This window comes from Scleropages formosus, chromosome 13 (genome assembly GCF_900964775.1).
Source record: "Scleropages formosus chromosome 13, fSclFor1.1, whole genome shotgun sequence".
NCBI lineage: Eukaryota > Metazoa > Chordata > Actinopteri > Osteoglossiformes > Osteoglossidae > Scleropages > Scleropages formosus.
In genome coordinates, this window is record NC_041818.1 from 26,665,484 (window position 1) to 26,686,632 (window position 21,149).

At 52.5% G+C, this 21,149-nt stretch overlaps 2 protein-coding genes across 7 annotated transcripts in view; one reads left to right on the plus strand and one right to left on the minus strand.

Moving 5' to 3' along the window:
• Window positions 1-4,814, plus strand: part of LOC108923174 (uncharacterized protein KIAA1211-like) — a 31,176-nt gene extending 26,362 nt beyond the window's left edge. For 3 of the 4 annotated variants that reach the window (XM_018733771.2, XM_018733775.2, XM_018733772.2), the window contains exons 7-12: window positions 142-300; window positions 556-673; window positions 842-2,395; window positions 2,994-3,127; window positions 3,600-3,675; window positions 3,874-4,814. In XM_018733771.2, the coding sequence (XP_018589287.2) occupies window positions 142-300; window positions 556-673; window positions 842-2,395; window positions 2,994-3,127; window positions 3,600-3,675; window positions 3,874-4,058 (2,226 nt within the window). In that variant the 3' untranslated portion in view covers window positions 4,059-4,814. The remainder of the gene's footprint in view (window positions 1-141; window positions 301-555; window positions 674-841; window positions 2,396-2,993; window positions 3,128-3,599; window positions 3,676-3,873) is intronic. The other variant, XM_018733774.2, reaches the window with a different exon arrangement.
• A 5,065-nt stretch (window positions 4,815-9,879) lies between these two features.
• On the minus strand, window positions 9,880-19,981 carry LOC108922927 (LON peptidase N-terminal domain and RING finger protein 3-like). Of its 3 annotated transcripts, none has more exons than XM_029257309.1 (13): window positions 19,116-19,981; window positions 17,497-17,615; window positions 17,160-17,282; window positions 16,741-16,851; window positions 16,380-16,629; window positions 15,851-15,941; window positions 15,199-15,313; window positions 14,991-15,112; window positions 14,155-14,313; window positions 13,228-13,390; window positions 12,997-13,146; window positions 12,626-12,866; window positions 9,880-12,355 (listed from the first exon to the last, which is right to left on the minus strand). In XM_029257309.1, exons 1-12 carry the CDS (start codon window positions 19,789-19,791, stop codon window positions 12,708-12,710), a joined length of 2,238 nt encoding a protein of 745 aa, XP_029113142.1. In that variant the 5' UTR covers window positions 19,792-19,981; the 3' UTR covers window positions 9,880-12,355; window positions 12,626-12,707. The 3 variants fall into 3 exon arrangements, with proteins under 3 accessions (XP_029113142.1, XP_029113141.1, XP_029113143.1); XM_029257308.1 differs by having other exon boundaries at window positions 16,741-16,893; XM_029257310.1 differs by lacking the exon at window positions 14,155-14,313 and having other exon boundaries at window positions 16,741-16,893.
• Between the last annotated feature and the right edge of the window lie 1,168 nt (window positions 19,982-21,149).

The following is a 21,149-nucleotide window of genomic DNA, read 5'->3' on the forward strand; positions in this document are numbered from 1 at the left end:
ACCTCATAATAGCAATATTTTAGTACTTAGCATGGTACTTATTTAGCTGGAAGGTCTTTGTGTGGCATGTATGATCTTTTTTCTTCCCATCAACAATTTGAGGGGATCTTCAATTCTCTCTCCAATTCTCTTCTCGAGCAGATGTCCTTCGAGGCCTCCTCCAGGCCAATGAGTCCTCCCCGCTATCCCCCAGCGGACTTCAGCCGGCCGGCCACCCCCTCCGCTTGTTTGGACAGCTCTGCCGCCCGGCACCGCATCGCCGTCAAGCACAGGGCCTGTGCCAAGCGGAAGCCTGCCAGCGTAAGGCCTCCGAGGAGATGCTCCGCTCAAGCGTTCGCACCTCCGTTTCCATGGCATTTTGAGAGCTCAAAGTTTGTCAGATGTCCTGCAGCAAACCCTAACATTGTCGAGCCACGCTTGGTCTTTAAAAATGAACCCGTCGCTGCTGTCTTGTGCAGTAATTGCACGGTACACCCTGAGACCATCCTGATGTCATGCTGACGTTTGCATTTCTGGTTTTGGCGATCATGACCAGCGCCTGTTTTTCCCTTTCAGAAGCAGCTGCTGGAGAGCAGCAAATTGAGGGCCGCGGGTAAAGAAGTGCCTCCGGAGTTCAGGGACCGTCATGATACAGACGGAGCGGAATCTTCCTCCGAGAAGGAAAAACCAGAAGGTACCAGAACGGTGGCAGCCTTGTTCATTGCTTATCCTTTGAATCATAAACCCTGCATTTGTTTTATATTAATTATGCTGTCAGATTAGCAGTTAGTAATGAGACTAGTAGAAGTAATTGGTGGTACACCAGATGTTGGGTTACTCTTACGGAGCTGCTGGATTGCAGGTTCTCTGGCAGATGAGGTGATCCAACAGATGGATGCTGATGTGGAGGAGACTGAGGGGGAAGAGGTCACACCTGAGGATGGCCCGTCTGTTGCAGTGAGCTCAGAAGACAAACCGGCTGGCTCGGATCAGTACTCCGATGAGCCGGAGGACCGGAGAGCTCCAGAAGCAACCTCCTGCTCCTCCTCCTGCTCTTCATCCGTGGCTGATTCAGAGGAGTTCCTCCCAGCTCTTTCCTCGGTCCCACAAAGGTCCCTTAGGACTCCATCTCCAGAGGCCATCTCCCAAGAGTCCCTGGCCTCCTCTGAACCCGCGACTGGACAAGACACGGAATGCGAGCTGGAGTTTGAGTGCGAACCCACTGTAGAAGAGTCTGGCTCACTGCTGCTGGAAGTGCTGAGCTCCTTAGAACGACCCCTGACCACTGAGTTTGGACTTCAGCCTGACACAGAGGTTCTGGAAAACACAAAAACTGATGGAATGGCAGCCGAGCAGTTCGAAAAACCAGCACCATCCTCACCTGTTTCAGAGCACCACTTGGTGGTGGAGGTGGGCAGTGACACCTCCTGCGTGGCTGTAGAAGAAGAGTCAGATGTAGAGGAAAAACTGTCTGAGGAAGAGGAGTGTATGCAGTTGGTGGAGGCTGTTGAGGCAGATGAGGGAGCAGAAAGTCTTGTCATAGTAGAGCAAAGTCTTCCTAGTGAAGGTGAAGAAGAGGAAGAAACAAAAGAGGACGAAGATGAGGTGATAGTAGACTCTGCTTCTGAAACCCAGGAGCACAAAGACTCGGAGATGTTTGAGTTGGTGTCCGAAGCCGACCTTGCAGATGATGGAATTATGCAGGGAGGTGATGATTTGGAGTTTGAAGCTGGTAACGCGTCAGACCTGGAGGCTGTCGCTGACCTGACCATTGGAGGTCTTGAAGACGACACGCAGCCCTCAGTTGAAGGCTTGACTACAGAAGATCATGAAGAGCCCGAGGAACCCAACCAAGGCATCCTCAGCCAAATGTCCACTCCTGGTGTCAGTCCAGAGCAGGGTCTGGAAAACACTAATGCCCAAGAGGACTGCGAGGAAAGTTCATCCTCTCCCGAGCAGAGCAGAGTGAGGTTCACTATTGTCCCGGCTTGGCAGAGGTCACTTTCGGGAGGAAGCTTCAAAGAGCCAACCTTCATGCAACCCATTGCACCCGAGGCATTCGAACCATGTCCTGGCGAATTGGAGTCCCCTGCCGATAAGGAAGAACCACAGGGCCCCACCAAGGCCGACTCCACCGCAAGCCCTGGGCAGAGCCAGAGACCAGCTTCTCCACCTCCTGCCAGAGACCCCACCCAACAGGAGGAGGACAGGGCTGAGACCCCGTTCGGGGTGAGGCTGAGGAAGACTTCGCTGCGGAGCCTGCGCTACGGAAGTGAGGACTCAGGAGAGGCTCCCGGGTCCCCTGGGCCTGTGGAGCCCACCGAAGCACCAAGGGCCCTCCCGGGCACCAAGCCGGTGCTGCCCAAGAAACCGGAGTTGCCGGATGACGGTGCAGCCAAGTTGAAGAGAACATCAGGTACAGTCTCCCAGCTGCAGCCAAGTGTTAATAAACCACTTTTTATACATATCATAGCGAAAGTAAAAATTTCTGACACATCCCTTAATTCGCCAGACATGTTTGGTTTGTCCGAAAATGCATGGCATGTCTGTGTTCAAACAGAAAAGAAACATAATTCTTCATATCATATTGGACCTTCATGTGGATCATAAAAGGGCGCAAGCGCTTTGAGTTGCACTGTTATAAATATGTCTGATCACATATTTAGCTGAAATTCTGTGAAGTCAAAAGACTCTTTGATGAGGAGATCGCCCTTTGGAGCTGCGCGGTGATCATCACCAGATGGGTGCTTTTCAGAGGAACGTGCTGGAACTTCTGACCCCGTTCCGACGTAACGAACTGCAGCGAAGCCCCGTAGTGTCATTTTAGCGAGTGACACAGCAAGGCAGCTGTGTGTGGGGACGCTGCTGTCTCGAGCGCTGTCAAACGCGTCCCCTGCGTGTCTGTCTCCCTTTAATACTCTTAAAACCTGCTCCTTCAGTTTCTTGCATCCCCAGAAGAGCTGAATCTGTCTCCTGAGATGCGGGGAGTCCTGATTCGCTCCGGTGTGTTTCAGACGTGACGCACGCAGAGCCTCTCGGAGGGAATTCGGCTGCACCCAGCTGGATCTCCGTTGCCAAGCAAAAGCAAAAAATCTACAAAGAGAACTCTCTGGAGGAGATCCCTGTGAGGAAGGGCACATGCGAGAAGGTAAATTTCACCTGATTGCCCATTTTAAAATGAAGGCTCCATGAGAATGAGGGGTGGTACCTTCCGGCGAGGTGGCAAAATCCTTTCCGGTTTGGTCTTTGCCTCAGTTTAACAATAGCCATGGTAATCCCGTAATCGCCTTGACCGGTATCAGAGGTCCAGGTCTGGAAAGGCTTACGTAACCTTTCCTCCTGTCTCATTTTCGCACGACTCTTACGGTTTCCGCACAATGTTTCCGTCAACGCTCCGGTACTGCACTTTGAGTAGACTCTTCCCAGTCACAGCTCATCTACTCACACACGTTACTTGCAAATTTGAAACAAAACACAAGGTGCTCCTTTTCCGGACAATCGAACGACGTGTGCGTGGTACGTGTTTCATCGTGCGGTGCGGTAAAACGTGGCACGGTCGCAGTACCGATTTTGGCTGATCTGTCACTAATGACTCCTGTTTCTCACGCACACTTTTTAAGGATTCACCTTTCAGGAAAAGCTCACTGCCTGTTTTGGTGAGATCGACCAACAAGAATTCAGGTCCACCTACGACAGGTATGTCGCTCCTCTCAGAAAATCTGCATATGTGTTTATTTAAATCCCTGGTACATCTGCGGACTGCGCAGTCAGCGGCGTGCACTGCTGCCCCCGTGTGGACAAATACGTGTAGCGCATATTGGCCAAAACAGGATATGACACCGTGTGTTGATGATGAGGGCGATGGGGGGATTAATTAGCGTTGTCGTTATACAGCCGGTCTTCCGCCGGCAGTCCCGTGCTCTCAGGAGATCTCCAAAGCCACGCCCCCAGATAAAGATGTGAAGAGAACCATGACCACCCCCTCGCCTGCAGCCCTTGGCCAGGAGGAGCCCCCCTGGCTGGCGCTGGCAAAGAAGAAGGCCAAGGCCTGGAGCGAGATGCCCCAGATCGTGCAGTGATTCTGCAGGAAGTACCATCCCTGCCCCCCTCCTAGACACAGGACACGGATGTGTTTGCGCTCATAAGCGCGGTCAGACGCCGGGTTCGAGATGGCACGCACGTCCGCATCTGAAAATATATTGCGAGTGGGGCTAAAGAGCACCCTCCCACCCACTCACACACAGCCGACACCCCACCTGTGGCACCTCACCCCACTCTGACAGAAATGTGAGTCCCCCCACACAGGTGTGTTAGACTGTTTCGATGACTCCTACATGTGTGTGCGCGTACGCGTGTGTGTGTGCGTGTGCAAGAGTGCGCTACCTTCACACAGACACGCGTCTTTCATATACATCTTTCACAGTTGTTTTTTGGGGGAGAAGAAGGCAGTCAGCGAATGAAAATGTGATCGGAGGGTATCTTTGTATTTATTTCTTTTAATCTGTTAATCTTTGTTTTTTGTTCTATTTTTCTATTGCCTCTTCAAGTGCACAAGCAATCATGTTGTGACCTGTATATAACATATCCAGTAAAATATATATATATATATCAAGTGTTTTGCTTTCTATGAAATCACTATGCTGTCCCAAAACCTACTATACTGTGCAGTGAATTACTCGAAACGGGTAATTTGTAGAAGAATTCATTTTTAAACTGCAACTGATTGATATGTTTCTACACTTTCCGTTTGTAAGGTTCCAGGGTTTTCTAGAGTATGCTTTTAAAAATCTCAAAGTGAATGTTTTTTTTTTTTTTTTACCTGAAAAAACTTTTTTTTCACTGATACATCAAAAAAGTTTTCAGTGATATTTTTTTAAGTAAGAAAATTTTTAACTAATTTCAGTTTAATTCATTGTTCACCTTGAATAAAATCTGTTTGAAATGAACTGAAATATACCTGTTGGTCAGGGTGTAGTGACACCCCCCTTAGTGGTCATAACATTGACAGCAGGGATTATTAATGTTACGAATAAACTTTATATGCTTCATACTGTATGTTGACGATGTGAGACTTTTCTGTGCCTTTATTTAGCATCGCGTTCTGAAAAAGATGATTATCTTCGTGTGGAATTTGAGTCATGGATGAAATGATAGGAAGTGACACTGTGAAGTATAGATGGATTCAAATGGGCTGCAGTACAACTGTCGCCCGCTAGAGGGCACTGCGACCCATGAAAAGAGCCCTACAGAAAACACTTCTGCTAAGCAGTTTGGCGCCTCGTGCCCAGGAGTTTTACCATGTCTGTGTCCACTCGTGTTTACATGACATTTACATTTATTTATTTAGCAAATATGGGGGCCATGGTGACGCAGCGGGCTTGCCCTGTGCCTGCTCCCTGGTGGGTCTGGGGTTCGAGTTCTGCTTGGGGTGCTTTGCGATGGACTGGCGTCCCGTCCTGGGTGTATCCCCTCCCCCTCCGGCCTTGCGCCCTGTGTTAGGCTCCGGTTCGCCACGACTCCGCTTGGGACAAGCGGTTTCAGTCAGTGTGTGTGTGTTCATTTAGCAGACACTTTTCTCTAAAGCAACTCCCAATGAACTCTGTAGTGTTATGGGACCACACACCTTATTCACCGCGGTAACTTACACTGCTAGATACACTACTTACACTGGGTCACTCATCCATACATCAGTGGAACACACACACACACACACACTATGGGGAACCTGAACAGCATGTCTTTGGACTGTGAGAGGAAACCAGAGCACCCAAAGACTTACACTGCTAAATACACTACCTACACTGGGTCACTCATTCATACATCAGTGGAACACACACACTCTCTCTGTCACTCACACACTGTAAATTGTAATAAAGTGTTTAAATTGTCGGTTAGAAACAATGAAATGTTTTGGAAACGTGACCAGGGGAGAACAGTGAGCTGCGTTTGAGCTCTGACTCTATGACTGTTGTGCGAGCTCATTTGGGTCTTCAAATATTAACCTTATTAATTATTGCCTTAATGTTTTGTTGTTTTACTGGGGACAGAAAACACCTTTTTTCACTCTGTTTTCCAGCCTGTGTGTAACACTGTAGTAAACCCGCGTGTTTCCGGTCGCTCCCCGTTACACCCCTGCTGACCGCTGTGTGACCACCGTGGTATTAGTGTCCCCTTGCGGAGAATGGGGCAAAGGGCCGTGCTGGAGTACGAACGGCCTGTCCCGAGCTTAGTGTGAAAGCATTACCGTAGTACGGCGCTATGGTGCTACCAAACTACTGTTACTTTAGCATGATGCAGTGTTACAGGGTTATAGCATTACCATGGTACCATGGTACCGCATTACAGTGTTACGCCCTTGCGACGGTACATCATTAACGTGTTACATTACCACGGTAGAGCATCACAGTGCTTTATTACCATGTCACAGTGTTCCAATGTTATTTTACCATGGTGGAGGATCAGTGTTACCATGTTGCACTACCTTGGTATAGTGCTATATTTACACATCGCACTGTTACAGCGTTATACCATGGTAGACAGTTATGGTCTTATGTTACCGTATCACAGTTTTACAGTGTTGTTACCATGATGCAATGTCAGTGTGCTACAGCACTGCGACGACAGCATGAAGACAGCTGTCACAGCACTGCAGTTTTCTCATATTACCGTGTTACTGCGTTACAGTGCCTGGCACCCCTCCTGGGCGTAATGGGTGCGGAAGAGAAAGGTCAAGCTCGGGGTCACCGGCTGAGCGGTTAAGGGCCTGCGCCGCTTCTATAATCAATAAAAACGGGTGCGGTTTTGATCACTCGGCGTGCTCTCTCGAACCCTCGGCCGCTGCGTGTGCGAAGGGCTCTGTGACATTTCACGTTTCGCTGCAGAAAGCAGTACGACGGGAGGAGATCATCAGGCTCCCGGCGACCCGCACCACTCAAGATGCTTTCCGAACATCACACGGCAGTCCGTACGGAGTCGCGGTTCCCGGGCCCGTTCCTCAGCGCCGACAGTCATCCGCGACGTGCTCCGGGTTACACAACCGCGTGACTCACCCCGGCCTCGTTAGTCGGGAGAACGAGACACGAAACGGATGCGGCGTGAGGGCGCGGTTACATAAACCGAGGTCATCCGTCGTCGGAGTGAAAATGAGACGCTTGGATTTCCTGCTCAACGCACAGCGGCGCAGCGGGGAAAAGGCTGTGCTACGCGATGAACAGCGACAGGGCGAGGGGGGGTGCATCCACTGGGAGCGGGGTGCAAATCCTTTCTGCGTCGCCACAGCCCACGGATGTCCAAGCCCCTCCCCCGGCGCGTGGCGATGGTGCGTTTACAAGCGTGTCCCATAACCCCGGGTTCGAGGGTTTCTGCGTTTTCTGGGTCGCTGGATGTGGCACGACGGGCCTGAGACTAAACAACACGGATTTGCATGTGTAGGTGTTGCTTTATGTAAGGGGGGGGGAGTCAGTCATCATTTAAAGGGGAAGTTCATCATCGTTCCGCTCCGGGCCCTGAACACTCACTGGGGTGCGAGTCCAGAGCTCAGCTTGCATGTTTTCAATTTTTTTATTTTTATTTTCCTCATCGTCCAAAAGACCTGCAATAAACGTTCAAATATTCGCGACAAACAGCTTGTCTGTCGCACCTCCTCCGGTATTGCTGTGTCAGTCTTCGGGGAACTGGAGGCGGTGGGGGGGGGGAGGGGGGAGAAGAGCTTGCTGTCATCACATCAGCTGATTTCCCATAATTCCATAAGTAAAGCTGACAGGAGGCCCATTTCGCCCCGAAACCGGGTGTGTTTTACGGCGAGCTGCGGCCGCAGTAAATTTCCCACGTTTATCGCGAAGGTTTCTAGAACTTTCTGCCGTCTTTGCGTCTGCGACGGCGCCCGAGTGCCCGCTTCCTGCATCTCAGGGCAAAAGCACAGAGATGTAAACCCCGAACTACCGAAATACTTCCGCTGAAACACGTCGGTCCCTTGACGACGACGACGAGAGGAAACATGATCATTGTGACTTATAATAAACTCGATGGGCTCCATTTACGGGGCTTTGATATCAGAACCATCAGGAATCGTCACACCGGTCACGCGTTTCACACACACGTGAAAAAGGGTGAACTTGCTTTTTTGCAATTTTATAAATGCTATAAAATGTTATATAACGTTAAACTGTCCCGTTAACACGTCCAGAAGTTAATAATTCAAACTCTTTACATAAGCAGCGAAGCGGGGGTTGGGCCTTCGTTTGTCGGTCACACGATTCCGCAAACTTGCGGCACCGACAATGTCAAGCGACCTTCCGGGACCACAGCAGCTGTACTGCACATCTGCTTGTGGGTTCCGAACGCAGCGCTATGGCAGATCAGGGTCTGGATCGCAGAGCGCATGTGTGCGTGTGTGGACGCGCGTTTTATTCACATCGACGTTGCGTTGGGGCAGCAGGTGGCGTAGCGGTTAGGGCTGCTCCCTCGCAAATGAAGGATGTAGGTTCGGATCCCGCCTCCCGCCATAGTACCCATGATTAAGGTGCTTACCCTGAATTGTTGCAGTAAAAATGACCAACCTAACACTGTAAGTAGCTTTGGACAAAAGTGTCAGTTAAATTATTAAGGGAATAAAGACACGCCCCCAACCCCCAGAAGGGAGAAGAGTGCTGATTGGTTCAGTGCCCCCCCGTGCCCCATTTGCAAAGCAACAGCTCTCCCCCCCCCACCCCAGAGAGACCCAAAAAACAGCATCTATTTTTTCCAGTAGCTTGAAGGTTCGAGGCGCTGCTGTGCCAGGCGGCGGGTTACACAACCGCAGCGGTGCGCCGGGTGCGCCGCGCGATGCGGCAGCCAGGGGGCGGCGGGGCGCGGCTGTCCGCAGCGGCGCCTCTGGAGCCGGGCGGGGGCGGATGACCGCATCCCCATCGCCGTCCCGCTCCGCACCGCAGCGCCGGACCACGAGGCGCCGTCAACCTCTCCGCTGCCTTTTCTGGGAGAGTTAGGTAACGCTATCCCAGAATGCACTGCGCTGCCCTACTTATGCAAGCATGTTGTTTTTTTTACACTGGCGGGATAGGTGTATCTGCCAAGTCTCCATGGCAACCTCTGCCTCTAGTGACCTTACCCTTGCGGTTACGTAACCTCGCTCGGCAGCGGGAACGGGACTCGGCTCCGCAGGGGGGCGCCGGCTCCCCCCGCCGCCACACGATACCATTCGAGGGCAGACGGCCGCCCGACCTCGCGGTACCCGTTGTGCGTCTCCGTGAGCTCCGGTTCACTAGGACCCCCCCCCCCCCGTGGCTCACGGTTCGATGGGAACCGCTGGTGAACGGACACGGGAAAAGGCGTCTGGATTTGCACCCGAGCGTTTAAACAGTTGCGGTTGGTGGGATTGGCTGGGGTGGGGGGGGGCAGGGCCCCTCACCGCGCCGCCTTGAATAATTCAGTCCCGGGCCGATCATTCGAACCCCCCGCAAATTCGAACCCAGTTTGAAACTTTACACAACATCTGCGAGTCTGCTCTTGTTGCGTAAGACTTATTAAACACACCTCTAACTCCGCTCTGCACGCGCGTGTGTTTTTGCAGAGCGATGCCGCTGCCGATCGGTGCACGAACCCCCCCCCCCCCCGACCCTCGGTGGCGGCGGTGGTGGTCCGGTTCCCTCTAGGGTCCACCAAAAAAAAGGCCGGCGAATTTGGCGGAATGTAGGTCAGTGGGGCAGGGTGCACCCCCCCTCCCCCCACCTCCCATTTGACCTACATTCCTCAGCTTGCATAAACTCCCCAACTCCGGCCCTCTTCTTACTCCGTGACTCGCGTCTCGTCCTCTTCCTCTGCCCGTACTTTCTTTATTATTTGGAATAATCGTACCTATAATGTTAAGCCTTTGTGTTTCTTTTCCCCCCAGGACTTTTTTTTTTTTTTTTTTTTTTTTTTTTTTGCAGCTCATGGGTTTAACGCAGACCATTTGAGGTTCCCACCTCTTCCCCCAAGTTTGACTTCTGGTATATTGTATCGGGTATAATCCATGTACCCCGTCTCAGAGCCTTGGCTGCCAGGATAGGCTCCAGACCACGGCGACCCTCCGCTTGCCCCCGGGTGACACGCCGGCGTCGCTGCCGTTTCCGTCCAAGATGAAAAAGCAGGAAAGGCCCCGAAAGCAAGAACAACACTTTTATTGAGTGGATTTTGTACAGCACGTAACGCAGCGGAGACGCACGACTAGGGCAACACGTAGAAAACAGGACGACGGCGACGCCTACGACGTACATTCAGTTCGATGTAAACACAGTCAATGTAAATACACTTTGAGGCCATCTTTGCACAACCATGAGAATAAGAAAATGATGGTCACTACTGTATAAATACTAACACCCAGATCAAAATGTCTTTTTTTTTTTTTCTTCTCTCCTTAGTATTCGCAGCGGAAGAACTAAATGCACATGTCAGAGAGGTAGGTCAACTTAGAGAACCGAGTGCAGCGTTGCATAACGGAGTTTGGAAACGTCAGGAACACATCACCTTGGAAGTTGGTTAACGCACAGTTTGAACTTGGCCCATTTACCTTCCCGTCACATCACTCTTTTTTTTTTTTTTTTTTTTTTTTAAACTGTAAAGTGCTTTGAGATGCTGCTCTTAAAGGTGCTCTGTAAAGTTTATCACTATTATTGTTATCACATTTCAGAATAATAATCAGAATTATTATTATTATTACTACTACATGTTGCTCTTCCTGACATTTCCAGCTCCAATAACAGGATCTCCAGCGTTATCTGTACACATAAGACCAATTTCACAATATTTCACACTATTGCTTTTTCGCTGAAGATTACGCCTTTTTTAAAGCAAAAGTACCACTAGCCGTTGTCTCGTTTACCACAGTAAAAATCCATCGCCGCTTCCGCTTCCGCTTTCCATTGCACGCGTATTTAGCGAATAATATCGTTAGATTGGCTCTCGTGCCTCCGAAAGTGGAGAGGCGGAAATCGTTAAGCTTTCTCTCGGATTTAAGACAGAAAATAATTCCCTATCGACTAAGGGATCTGCTACCATCTACTGAGTTATTGCATGGTACCGGTGACATGGAAGATATCGAGCGTAAGGCACGAGATGTTCACAGAGCGAGAAAGAAAGTTGCGAACGTGGCGGAGCTGCGCTTCCCAGCGATCGGCCTCCGCTTTCCAAGGGCTTCGTTAAAGGTTTGGCGGGGGCGCGAAGCTCGAACGCCAAAAAGCTTCTTTAATTTCAACCGGAACCGGAGCGGGTCCGGCGGCACGGTCCGTTCGCCCCCCCCCACCCCGGACGGTTTTGTTCGGTCGCGTCGGAGCGGAGGACCGGGAGTCGCCCCCCGTTTAGTGCAAATGAAGAAGGCCGAGAGGTGGCGGCGGGTCACCTCGGCCACGGGCCCCAGGGAACCCAGAGTGCCCACATGGGACTGGACCGGACGGTCGGTCCACGCGCAGCCGTGCGGCGGCCGTCCCGGGCCTTTCTACGCTCCGTGTCAATAATCATCCGCAGCTACCGCTTCCCTTTTTTGGACACTTCGTTCTAGTGTAAACATCAGATCGGACAGTAAAGACCTCGCAGCGTTTCAGCTTCTTGGCCTTTTCGCCGCTCATCGCTCGCCGCTTTAAACCTCTTATAAAGCAGATGAGCAAAGAAAGAAAGGTTTCGCAGGCAGACAGACGGCAGAACGGTCCTCTATGGGTCGGGCCCCCGGACCGCTTAACGTGAAAAGCGTCGGACGAGACTCCTCGAACCCTCTCGACGTGTTCCGAAAGGGTTTGGCAAAAACGCAGAAGAGCGACCGCCTGAGACCCGGCAAAAGAACGTTTTCGGGTTTATTCCTAGGATTTCTAGGAAGCGGTCCAAAAGCCTCCCTCGAACACGTGCCGTCGCTCCGGTCGCGGATCCTCCTCCGCGAGGCGCATTAAGACTTATCGCCGCTTGCGCCGCCACGTTCGGGGACGCGCTCGAAAACGCGTCCTCCGCGGCGGACGAAACCGGGACCGGATCTCCGGAGGGCGTCGGGCAGCGACTAACGAAGACAGCCCTTCGTTTGGGAGCGCGTTAATAGCGCTGGCTTGTCGCCTTACTGTGCAAAGCGCCGGCCCGTTTCCCTTTCTCAAATCAAAGGTTGACGAGAAAATACGTCTCTCCTCCTCGTTCGTTTCTTCCCTCCATTGCGTTTCCGTGCAGCCGCTGGGGGTTTTATAGCCCAGTAACATGTTACGACCTTGAGAATTTCCTATTTCTGGAAGTATTTTCATTGCTTTCGCAGAGGGGTTTGTGCCATCGAGCGGCAGCTCAAGAAAGCAGGAGGGACTCGTTCGGCGCGGCTCCGTCTTTAGCCCATCGGACCTTCTTGCCGAAAAGAGTGCGTGCAGCCGGACAGCTGCGGGTTACATAATGCATATTTAGGAGTGTCAAACGGCAAATTACGCAAAATTATCCACCCAGGTGATGTAAACTGTGTGACAGACAAAGAGCCGTAAATCACAGATGTTAAAAAAAAAAAAAGTGAACACACACACACACACACACACACACACACACACACACACACACAGAGCTGTCCTTTTAAAGCACATAGGTCGAAAAGCACAGTCATTGTGATCAGTGCGAGATGCGGAAGGTGGAGCTCTGCTCTTACAGTACAGCTCACCGGCCACACAAGGCTGCATCTGTTTTGGTCTGATGAGAAGATGGGAAAGCGGTCCAGTGCTCGGGCGGGGCCCCGTCCGCCGTCACCGGGAGCGGTTGCGGGACATGAAGAGGAGGACTCTGCGGATCCCGCTCAGCCGCTCCTTGAGGGACGCGAGCGAGAGGAAGGCCAGCTGGGCGCGGCCCTCCAGAGGCAGGACGGCCAGGAGCCACCAGCACCAGGAGGGGCCGTTGGGGCTCGTCTGGAAAAGGCGGGCACAGACGGGCGCGTGAGGACGGATCGTGCCGGGCGCGGTCGACAAGAGGCGCCACGTCATTTTGCTAGGTCCGGAAATGTAAACCGACGCCCGCCGAGGTGCGTTCGGCGCCTACCTGCGGCTCCGGATCCTTCTCGGGCATGGGCCCGAAGTGGCCCATGATGCGCTGCTTCTGCTCCGCCTTCAGGGAGTTCACCCAGACCAGAGCCTGATCGTACACGGCGTCGTGGAGCTTCCGCAGTTCGGCCTCATCCTCGCCCTCCACCTGCCCGTCACACCTCCGTTACTACGGCAACGCGGTTATTATGGCGGCGAAGAGCACGCGCAGCGGGCACCGCCGCCTCACCTTCTCGTCCTCCAGGTACTCGATGTCGGCCGTATTATAACCGTCCCTCTGGCTGTGTCGGACCACCTTGAAACGCCTCCTGCCGATCGTGTCCACGACGGAGCGGCCGTCCGCAAAGAACTCCACGTTCCGGATTTCCAGGATGCAGCCGTGATCCGCAAACCTGAAAGGCGGAGAAGCCGCTGATGAATCCTGCGTGTAGGTTCGTTCACATTTATTCAATTAGCCAACGCGTCCGGCTCAGGGTAAGCGCCTCGATCGAGGGCACTACGGCAGAAGGCGGGATTTGAACCCGGGTCCTTTGAGCCCGAAGGCCGCAGCTCTCACCGCTATACTACGACACGCATCGTTGAGCTTAGCGAACGCAGGTTAGACTTATCGCTCCCGGTCACTGTAGAGCGCAAACGTCTCCGCCCTGCTGCGTTCGCGGAACTCGCAGATCACGTTCTCGTCCGAACGCTCATTACGGAACGAGAAAGGCGGGGAAGCCGTGAGCTGGGGTGGCGGGTGGAGCTGTGACACGGGGACGGGGGGGATGGGGGGGCAGGGCGGGGCAGGGCGTGACGGAGAGTTCCCAGTTTCCCAGTCCATGTGCCCCCTGCCATTCAGCATAATGAAGACCAGCTGCTCACTATTAATAGATGATCGGGAAGGACACCGAAGGCAGCTGGTCAAGGGCTGAAGGAGGGACTTGGGGAGGGAAGACTGCGAGCAGGTAAAGTTCTTGGTTAAAGGTTAGCATACTGTTACATTATTATACTGTTGTTTTTTTGCGTAGACCGTATTTTACCTTAAAGGGGTCTTACGCCGCTCAGCAAACGCCTTGGTTCCGGGAACACCTGCCGTCTCGCTAATCCGACCAATATCTCCATGACAACGCGCGCAGACCCCAAACCCACCCGGCGAAGCCGCGCTCCGCCCGCTCACCCTTTGACGGAGTCGCCGAGGCACATGCCGAACTGCTTGGTGCCGGTTTCCATGCACCTGCGGATCATGAGGCGGTAGCAGGGTTCGAAGATGTGCAGCGGACAGGGCACAGTGGGGAAGGCCATGGTGCACACGAATATAGGCACGTTCTTGTTCAGGCTGCAACGGCAGAGGGGGGAGGTTCCGAATGAGTCCCCTCACACTGTACCTTTCAGCCTCCGAACACCTAGCTGTTCGATTCTGCGTATAATTAAGCTCACATAACAAAAAAAAGTTTTGAAATTGAAGTTAAATTCGTGTGAGACGTTCACAGGTAAAAACAGGTTACTGGAGTACGCTGGCTCATCAGGTCACAAACAGTAAGAAATTGCCATTTTCTGGTTTCTTTAAATTTTTTTTACAGAAAATTTCATCCTGGCTGGGAGCTTGTTGGAGGCAACATATTTTTATTCGCAGGACTTTTAAAATTAAATTCAAATGTTAGGCAGTTAGAAGTCAACTGAAAGAAATAAAGGTCACCGGTTTCCTGCACAGGGTGCACTATTCTTCATGTTCGTGGCTTCCAGGACAGACTCTTGACAGGTGGTTATTGATCGTACATGGGAGGAAGGGTTAGGAGACCCCCGTTTTTATGTATTATAGTCTAATAGGAGGCTTCTCCAAAACCTAACCCATACTGTCCTATGTAGCCCTTACCGAATGTGAGCAACTTTTGAGTTGTGAACAAACAGACTTATGAACAGAAGTGCGCGCCCAGTAGCGTTCGTAACCTGAGGAGCCAATGATGTATCTGCTTGCTTTCTAGAAAGTCTCTCATCATTCGCTTTGACCCTTACTTGGAGAGCTCAGCAATTTCCTCCTCGTTCGCCTTCTGTCTTTCGACCAGCTCGTCCGGGAGGTACTGGGCTATGAGCTCCTCCATCAGGAACGTTTTGCAGTACCGCCTCTGTGCCAGATACTGCAAATCGAGAGCACAGATGAGTCGGCGCGTTTGGCGAGGGAGGGGGCGGCGGAGACGTCGCGCGACATCGAGAAGAGCCGTACCTCGGAGAGATCCTCTTTGCAGAGGGGACACTGGGAGTTGTGGTCCAGGCAGCGCTCGAGGCATTTTAGGCAGAAGGTGTGGCCGCACGCCGTGGTGACGGGCTCATAGAAGAGCCTAGGGCACAGGCAGGAAAGAGAGGAAACAATATCGTGCAACAGGAGAGACATGAGCGCACAACACCGCCCCCTACAGGGGCACTGCTGCTCTGCTGCTAGTCTCAGCACAAATCCAAACATAAATCTAAAATTAATAACTCCCTAAAAATAATAATCCAGAAATAGAAGTGCCGTATGACTCTGGCCGTCACTCTTATTTTCTCTCGCACTCCGTGTTCTCTGCTCGACCTCCCGGGCGCAACAGACACTAAACAAAATGTTCCGCAGACTCATCGAGACCGACGACCCCACGAGGAGGGACCGCGACACTCCTGCTACGTTCGGTTACGCCGTGGGGGGGGGCCTCTAACAACAGAAAGCTCAATTACTAGTTTCTAGGTGGGGCGCAGGCTCCTGCAACCTCTCCCCAAATACGGCCTGGAACGCGGAAGCCGCAACACAGCGGCCGAGCTACGACGAGCACCGTTCGTTCCACAGCAGACTCCTCGCGAGAAGAGAGCAGCGCTTTCACACTGCGGTAAGAAGCACGGTATACCTCATACAGAGCGAGCAGTCCAGGTCAGCGGCGTCGACGAGTTCCCTCCGAACCGCGCACCAGGAGGCTGCAGCGTCTTTCCGGGAGCTCTCTGAAGAGAGAAAGGAGGTGACCACCTCTTTTATCAGCATCGTTTTTTACATTTATTAAAGTAGCTGATGCTTTTTTACAAAGTGGCTGACAAACATCACACTGCCTACACCGACTGACCCGTTTACACACCTGGGTCATTTTACTGTAGCACTTTAAGGTTCGTATCTCACCCGAGCGCACTGTGGCGACAGGTTATCGAGCAGCTCTAACCGCGATACCCCTGGTGCCTCTAGATATGTATTTTACTGGAACAACTGAGGTCACGAACCTTGTTTAATCCACTACTGCTGAGCCCCTAGTGGGATCCGATCCAGCAACAACCCAGTTCCAACTATTCGTCCTAACCCACCGTTACATAACCTCGCGATATACAGGTCGCAAGGCCAGTGACTGACCGCCGCTCCGGCCCCGCCCCCCTGCGGCTCGGCAAACTGACCCGTCTTGGCGCGCTTGCAGGCTCCGCCCTCGACCCCCGGCTGGCCTTCCTCCACCGAGCCGTGCTTGCGCTTGGGAAGGAGGCTCCGGTCGACCAGGGCAGGGTGGAACCCGCTGGACCGGCCTCCGTCTTCACCCTTCGGCCAGCTGCGGGGGGTCCTCGTCGCCCCCTCCTCGGCGAGGCCCAACGTCGCCGGTGACTGCGGTTTGTCTCGTGCGTTTGCTTGTGCCTCTTCGCTCGTCTTACACTCCTGAAGGAGAACATACTTCATCCACCGAGAGTGTCGGGACGTGGTCCCGTTTTAAAGGGCAGCGGAGGGCAGAGGATCATCTCCGCTCCCCGGCGACCCCGCGACGCTCACCTTGTAGGGGCGAGGAGCGACGGCGATCCCGCGGGGGGTCGAGGTGCCGGTTGCGCTTCCCTTTATCCTGGCTCTGGAGGACAGCAGGCTGCTGCAGTCGGGGATCCTCTCCTGCACACGATCGGGCACCGGAGCAAAGAGGTCGCTCAGCAGCTACACGGAGCACAGCCGGAATTTTTATTTAAAAAGGAAAAGGAAAACAGAGGGGAAAAAAAAAAAAAAAAAAAAACGGATCCGTTGAGTCCGCTAATTCAGGACTCTTCAGCAGTAATCAAATGTGTTTATGTAACAAGAGGACAGCGCTAAAGAAGCACAAGGAGCGCGTTATGCACAAGCATGTGATGGGTTTGCTAAACACGACGACAGGGAGCAATTTGTTCCAGAGACAAATATTGGGTTAATGTTAAATAAACAGCGACCTTGAGCGCCTCGGACTTGGCCAGTTTGCTCTCCGGCTCCAAGGCGATGCACAACAGGTATTCCGTCAAAGCCTCCTCCGCCCTCCTCAAGCTGCCGAGCGCCTGAGCTTTCCTTAAATGTCCCTGCAAAAGGCCACGGGAACACGGTAATATACATGTTGCCACCGATGCCTTTTTTCATGCAGGATTTATTACACAAGAAATTTTACTGAGAAAATGTTCCTCGCAATCACTTGACAAACAGATGGAAATTTTGAGTATTAATTTTGATTATTAGGCACGTGCACAATTTTTTTTTCCCCCCCATTTTTGCATTTTTATTAAATTGCATCATCACCTTTAACCAATGAGGCTGGAGTTCACACGCCATCTCCGCGTCGCTCAGGGCCTCGTCGAACTTCTTCAGACTGGCGTTGATCAAAGAGCGGTTACTAAACAGCACATGGTCCCTGGGGGCTGCGGGGGGGGGGGGGGGGGGGGTCCGTACAAAACAGAAGGTTATTACATTCTACCTTTTTCTTCCGATAAAATTAAACTGGAAAATTGTAATTTTATTACAAAGCCACACGAGTTGTGATCTATTTATTAAAAATGTCAAACTTCTGACAATATTTATTATAAGACATAAATACAGCACCAAGTTACCATCTGTGGTGTTAAAACTGTGTAGGGAAAAAAAAAAAAAAAAATGCAATCGATCAAGTATTTTTATTTTTTACAGCTACACCCAAGACTTTACAGAGGCTAACATGCAAATAAATCGAGGGACATGTGCATTATTAAAGGCTTATTGTTTATGACTTGCTCATAAAAGTTTGGAATCACAAATAAATCAAGTTACAAACTCCTGATGGCAGTTGCGTTTGGAAGCTAAGGAGCTGCTCTGTTAAGAAATGTGTGGACATACATATGGATGAATTTTTAATAAGGTTGTAATAATAATGTAAATATTCGTTTTAATGCTGATTTCATTTTTAATCCATTATATGTAGTTTTTTTTTTTATAGCAAATAGCCCGGAAACTTTTAACATGGAAACTGAGATTTGCCAACCGTTAATTCGAGACAAATATTTCAGTCATATTTTCAGCCCCTGGAAATGGGTTCAGGTTTGTTTGACAACGACACTCATCACCAGTCAGCACAACCGGACCATTTTCTGCGTTTCCATGCGTGTCAAACACCCCCCCCAACCCATCGTGTCCCGGTGATCTGGGCCGAACGTCGCACACACCGACACGCGCCGGGAGCCTCTGACAATGACGGCTCGTGCGTTTCATAACCGTTCACAACGTTTCATAACAGCTCGCTCGGTCCATCTGAGCGCGAGCGCGGACTGACTCGCGTAACGGGACGGGGGGGGGGGGAAAAAAAGCCGCATCATGATCATCCTCACACTCCGTGACCCGGGACAACCGGGTCGAGTTCGCGGAGAAGCGGAAGGGTGTGTTTCGCGCGCATCGAATGACCGATGGAGAAGTGACGCGCGCGCGCGAGCGAGAGAGAGAGAAGCGCTTCCGTATGGACCGGCGATCGCGTGAACCCGTGTAACCCCTGACCCACATTCGCTGCCGTGTCGGTTACACAATGACAGGAGCGCGGCGGCGGCGACGGGTGACTGGAACGCGCCGTTACGCAACGCGTGTGCGCGCCTCTCGTAGCCTACTTTCACATCTTATTCAACGCGCACCTTACACAACACAACACAACACACACACTCGACGCCAACGTCTAAAGCGGCGCGCGCACGCCCACCGACTTCCAAACACAGCGTGGTGCGACTCTTGCTCTCGCGATGACTTTGGCGAGCGCGCGTTTCGTTACAACACATTTCGTAACCTGTCACCTCCGCCACCTGACCCGCACCCCACGAAGCGGCGACACACGCGCCTCTCAGATTCCCGCGTTAACTTAATTCCACAGCTCTAGCGACTCGCTCGCTCGCTCGCTCACTCACCCAGCCGTATGGCTTCGTCGTACTTGCGCAGCGCCGCGTCCGGCTGCTTGTCCGCGAAGAGCGCGTTGCCCTCGAGGCGCAGCTGCACGGCGCGCGTCTGCGACGGGAACCACTTGGACAGCAGGTGGCTCAGCACCACGTTCACGCGGTACCGGTGCGCGTCGGGCACGGCGGAGCCGCACCTGTCCGCACAGCTCGCACAGCTCTCCCGGCAGCCCCGGCTGCTGCTGCAGCCCCGCCGGCACCCCCGGCAGCGCACCGGCCTCCTCTCCCTCTCCAGGCACTTTCTGCACACGCAGTGTCCGCACGGCAGGGTCACGGGCTCGCACAGGAAGCCCAGGCACGCGGCGCAGGCGAACGGGTCGGAGGCGCGCCCCCGCGCCGGGAGCCCCTCTTTCCTGCGCACGCTGTCCGCCAGACACTCGAGCAGCTTCTCGAGCCGCTCCGGCCGCAGCCCCTCCGGCCGCGCGGCCGCGCGGTACGCGTCGAAGGCGTCGGCGAGGCGGCCCGCGCACGCCAGCGCGTCAGCGCGCCTCAGCGCCAGCTCCGCGCGCGCTCCCGCGTCGCCGGGACTCTGCAGCTGACACTCGTAGATCTCGGCGGCGAGCTCGAAGTTGCGCGCCCGGAAGGCTTGGGCGGCCAGTTCCAGCATGACGGCGCTGTCCGAGTCCATCATGTCCCACGTGTGGCGCGTGTGCGTGTGTGTGATTGTTTAAGGGTGGATCCTGGTCAGTGATCGTGGGCGCAAGGAGGCGGCAGCAGGGCGCGCGGCGCTGCTCCTCTCGTCCTCATCCTCGCTCCGGTCCCTCGGTGCCGCTGCGCGCTCCACTCTGGATCCATCGTCCACAGACGCGGAGTCTATGAAAAAAGTGTTACATAAAGGAGGTCATGTGACCGCGGGCGGACGCTCTCATTGGCCGGCGCTCTAAAACTGTTACAAAACAAACTCCAGTTGTAACATTAGTGTCATTAGGGCTGGGGTGGGGTGGGGTGGGGTGGGGTGGGGTGGGGTGGGGGGGAGCGCACCCACCCTTCACAGCCCCTCTTCATCCCCCTTAAAATAACCTAGAATGTGGAGAAACTATGATGAAAGCCCTTTGTGAGACTTTTGTTGTCTGTGTCTTTATAAAACAGTCTCCATATGCTCATAAATCAGAGGAAACTACTTGTGGGACATGAGCCCTCAAGGACATTTTCCAAAAAACTCTGATGGGAGGGCAGCCTGAGGAAGCTGTGGTGCTCATGATGCTGATACACTGTGATACAGTGGCAGTGGACAACCATCCATTGCACTTCCTCGTTACATGGGAGATTAACCGTGGCATCCCACATATAGGTCATCTCACACGAGTCTCCTGGTCCCAATCCCATTTTCAGACAGGATTCCGCTGCGCCAGAGAAACCCTCCTGGTAACTTTGGCGAGTCGGGGAAAGTGGGCCAGGGGGGTCACCGAACTGCTGTCTAGACCTTAATGAGGTTTAGAATGGGACACCGTGCTAGTGCACGGCTGGGTCGCGATCTGGGCCTCCGCAGATCTATGTCCTCGGTACCTTTTTTTTTTTTCAATTCTGCTGCTGTTTCTTACCCCCATGTCTACCAGCAAGAGTTCTAGTTCACTCCGTACAATCTAACTTCACCACAACCATTAGCCTTTGTCTCAAGTTCACTGAATAATATTTATGGCCATACCACTGAGACAGGATCCTCAAGGTGTGGTATGCACTCCAGGGCACCTTCTTTTGTAATGCTATTCAATGTCTGCCCGCTTTTAAAGAACACAATATTTGTGAAAATTGTTTTCAATCTTAAGTCCATGAGACATAAAACAGTGAGATCATGTTTTCACTCATACTATTAGCTCATGCAAGAAAGGGTTTTAAAACTGAGAATACAGAAGAGGGTTAAAAATGACTTTGGCACTTGGTATAAACGAAAAGATAGTTAATTTCCAGGAATATAACATGAACAAGAAACGCAAGCAAAATTGTACATGTCACTGTATTTTTAATTGTACAAACTCAATCAAATGACAT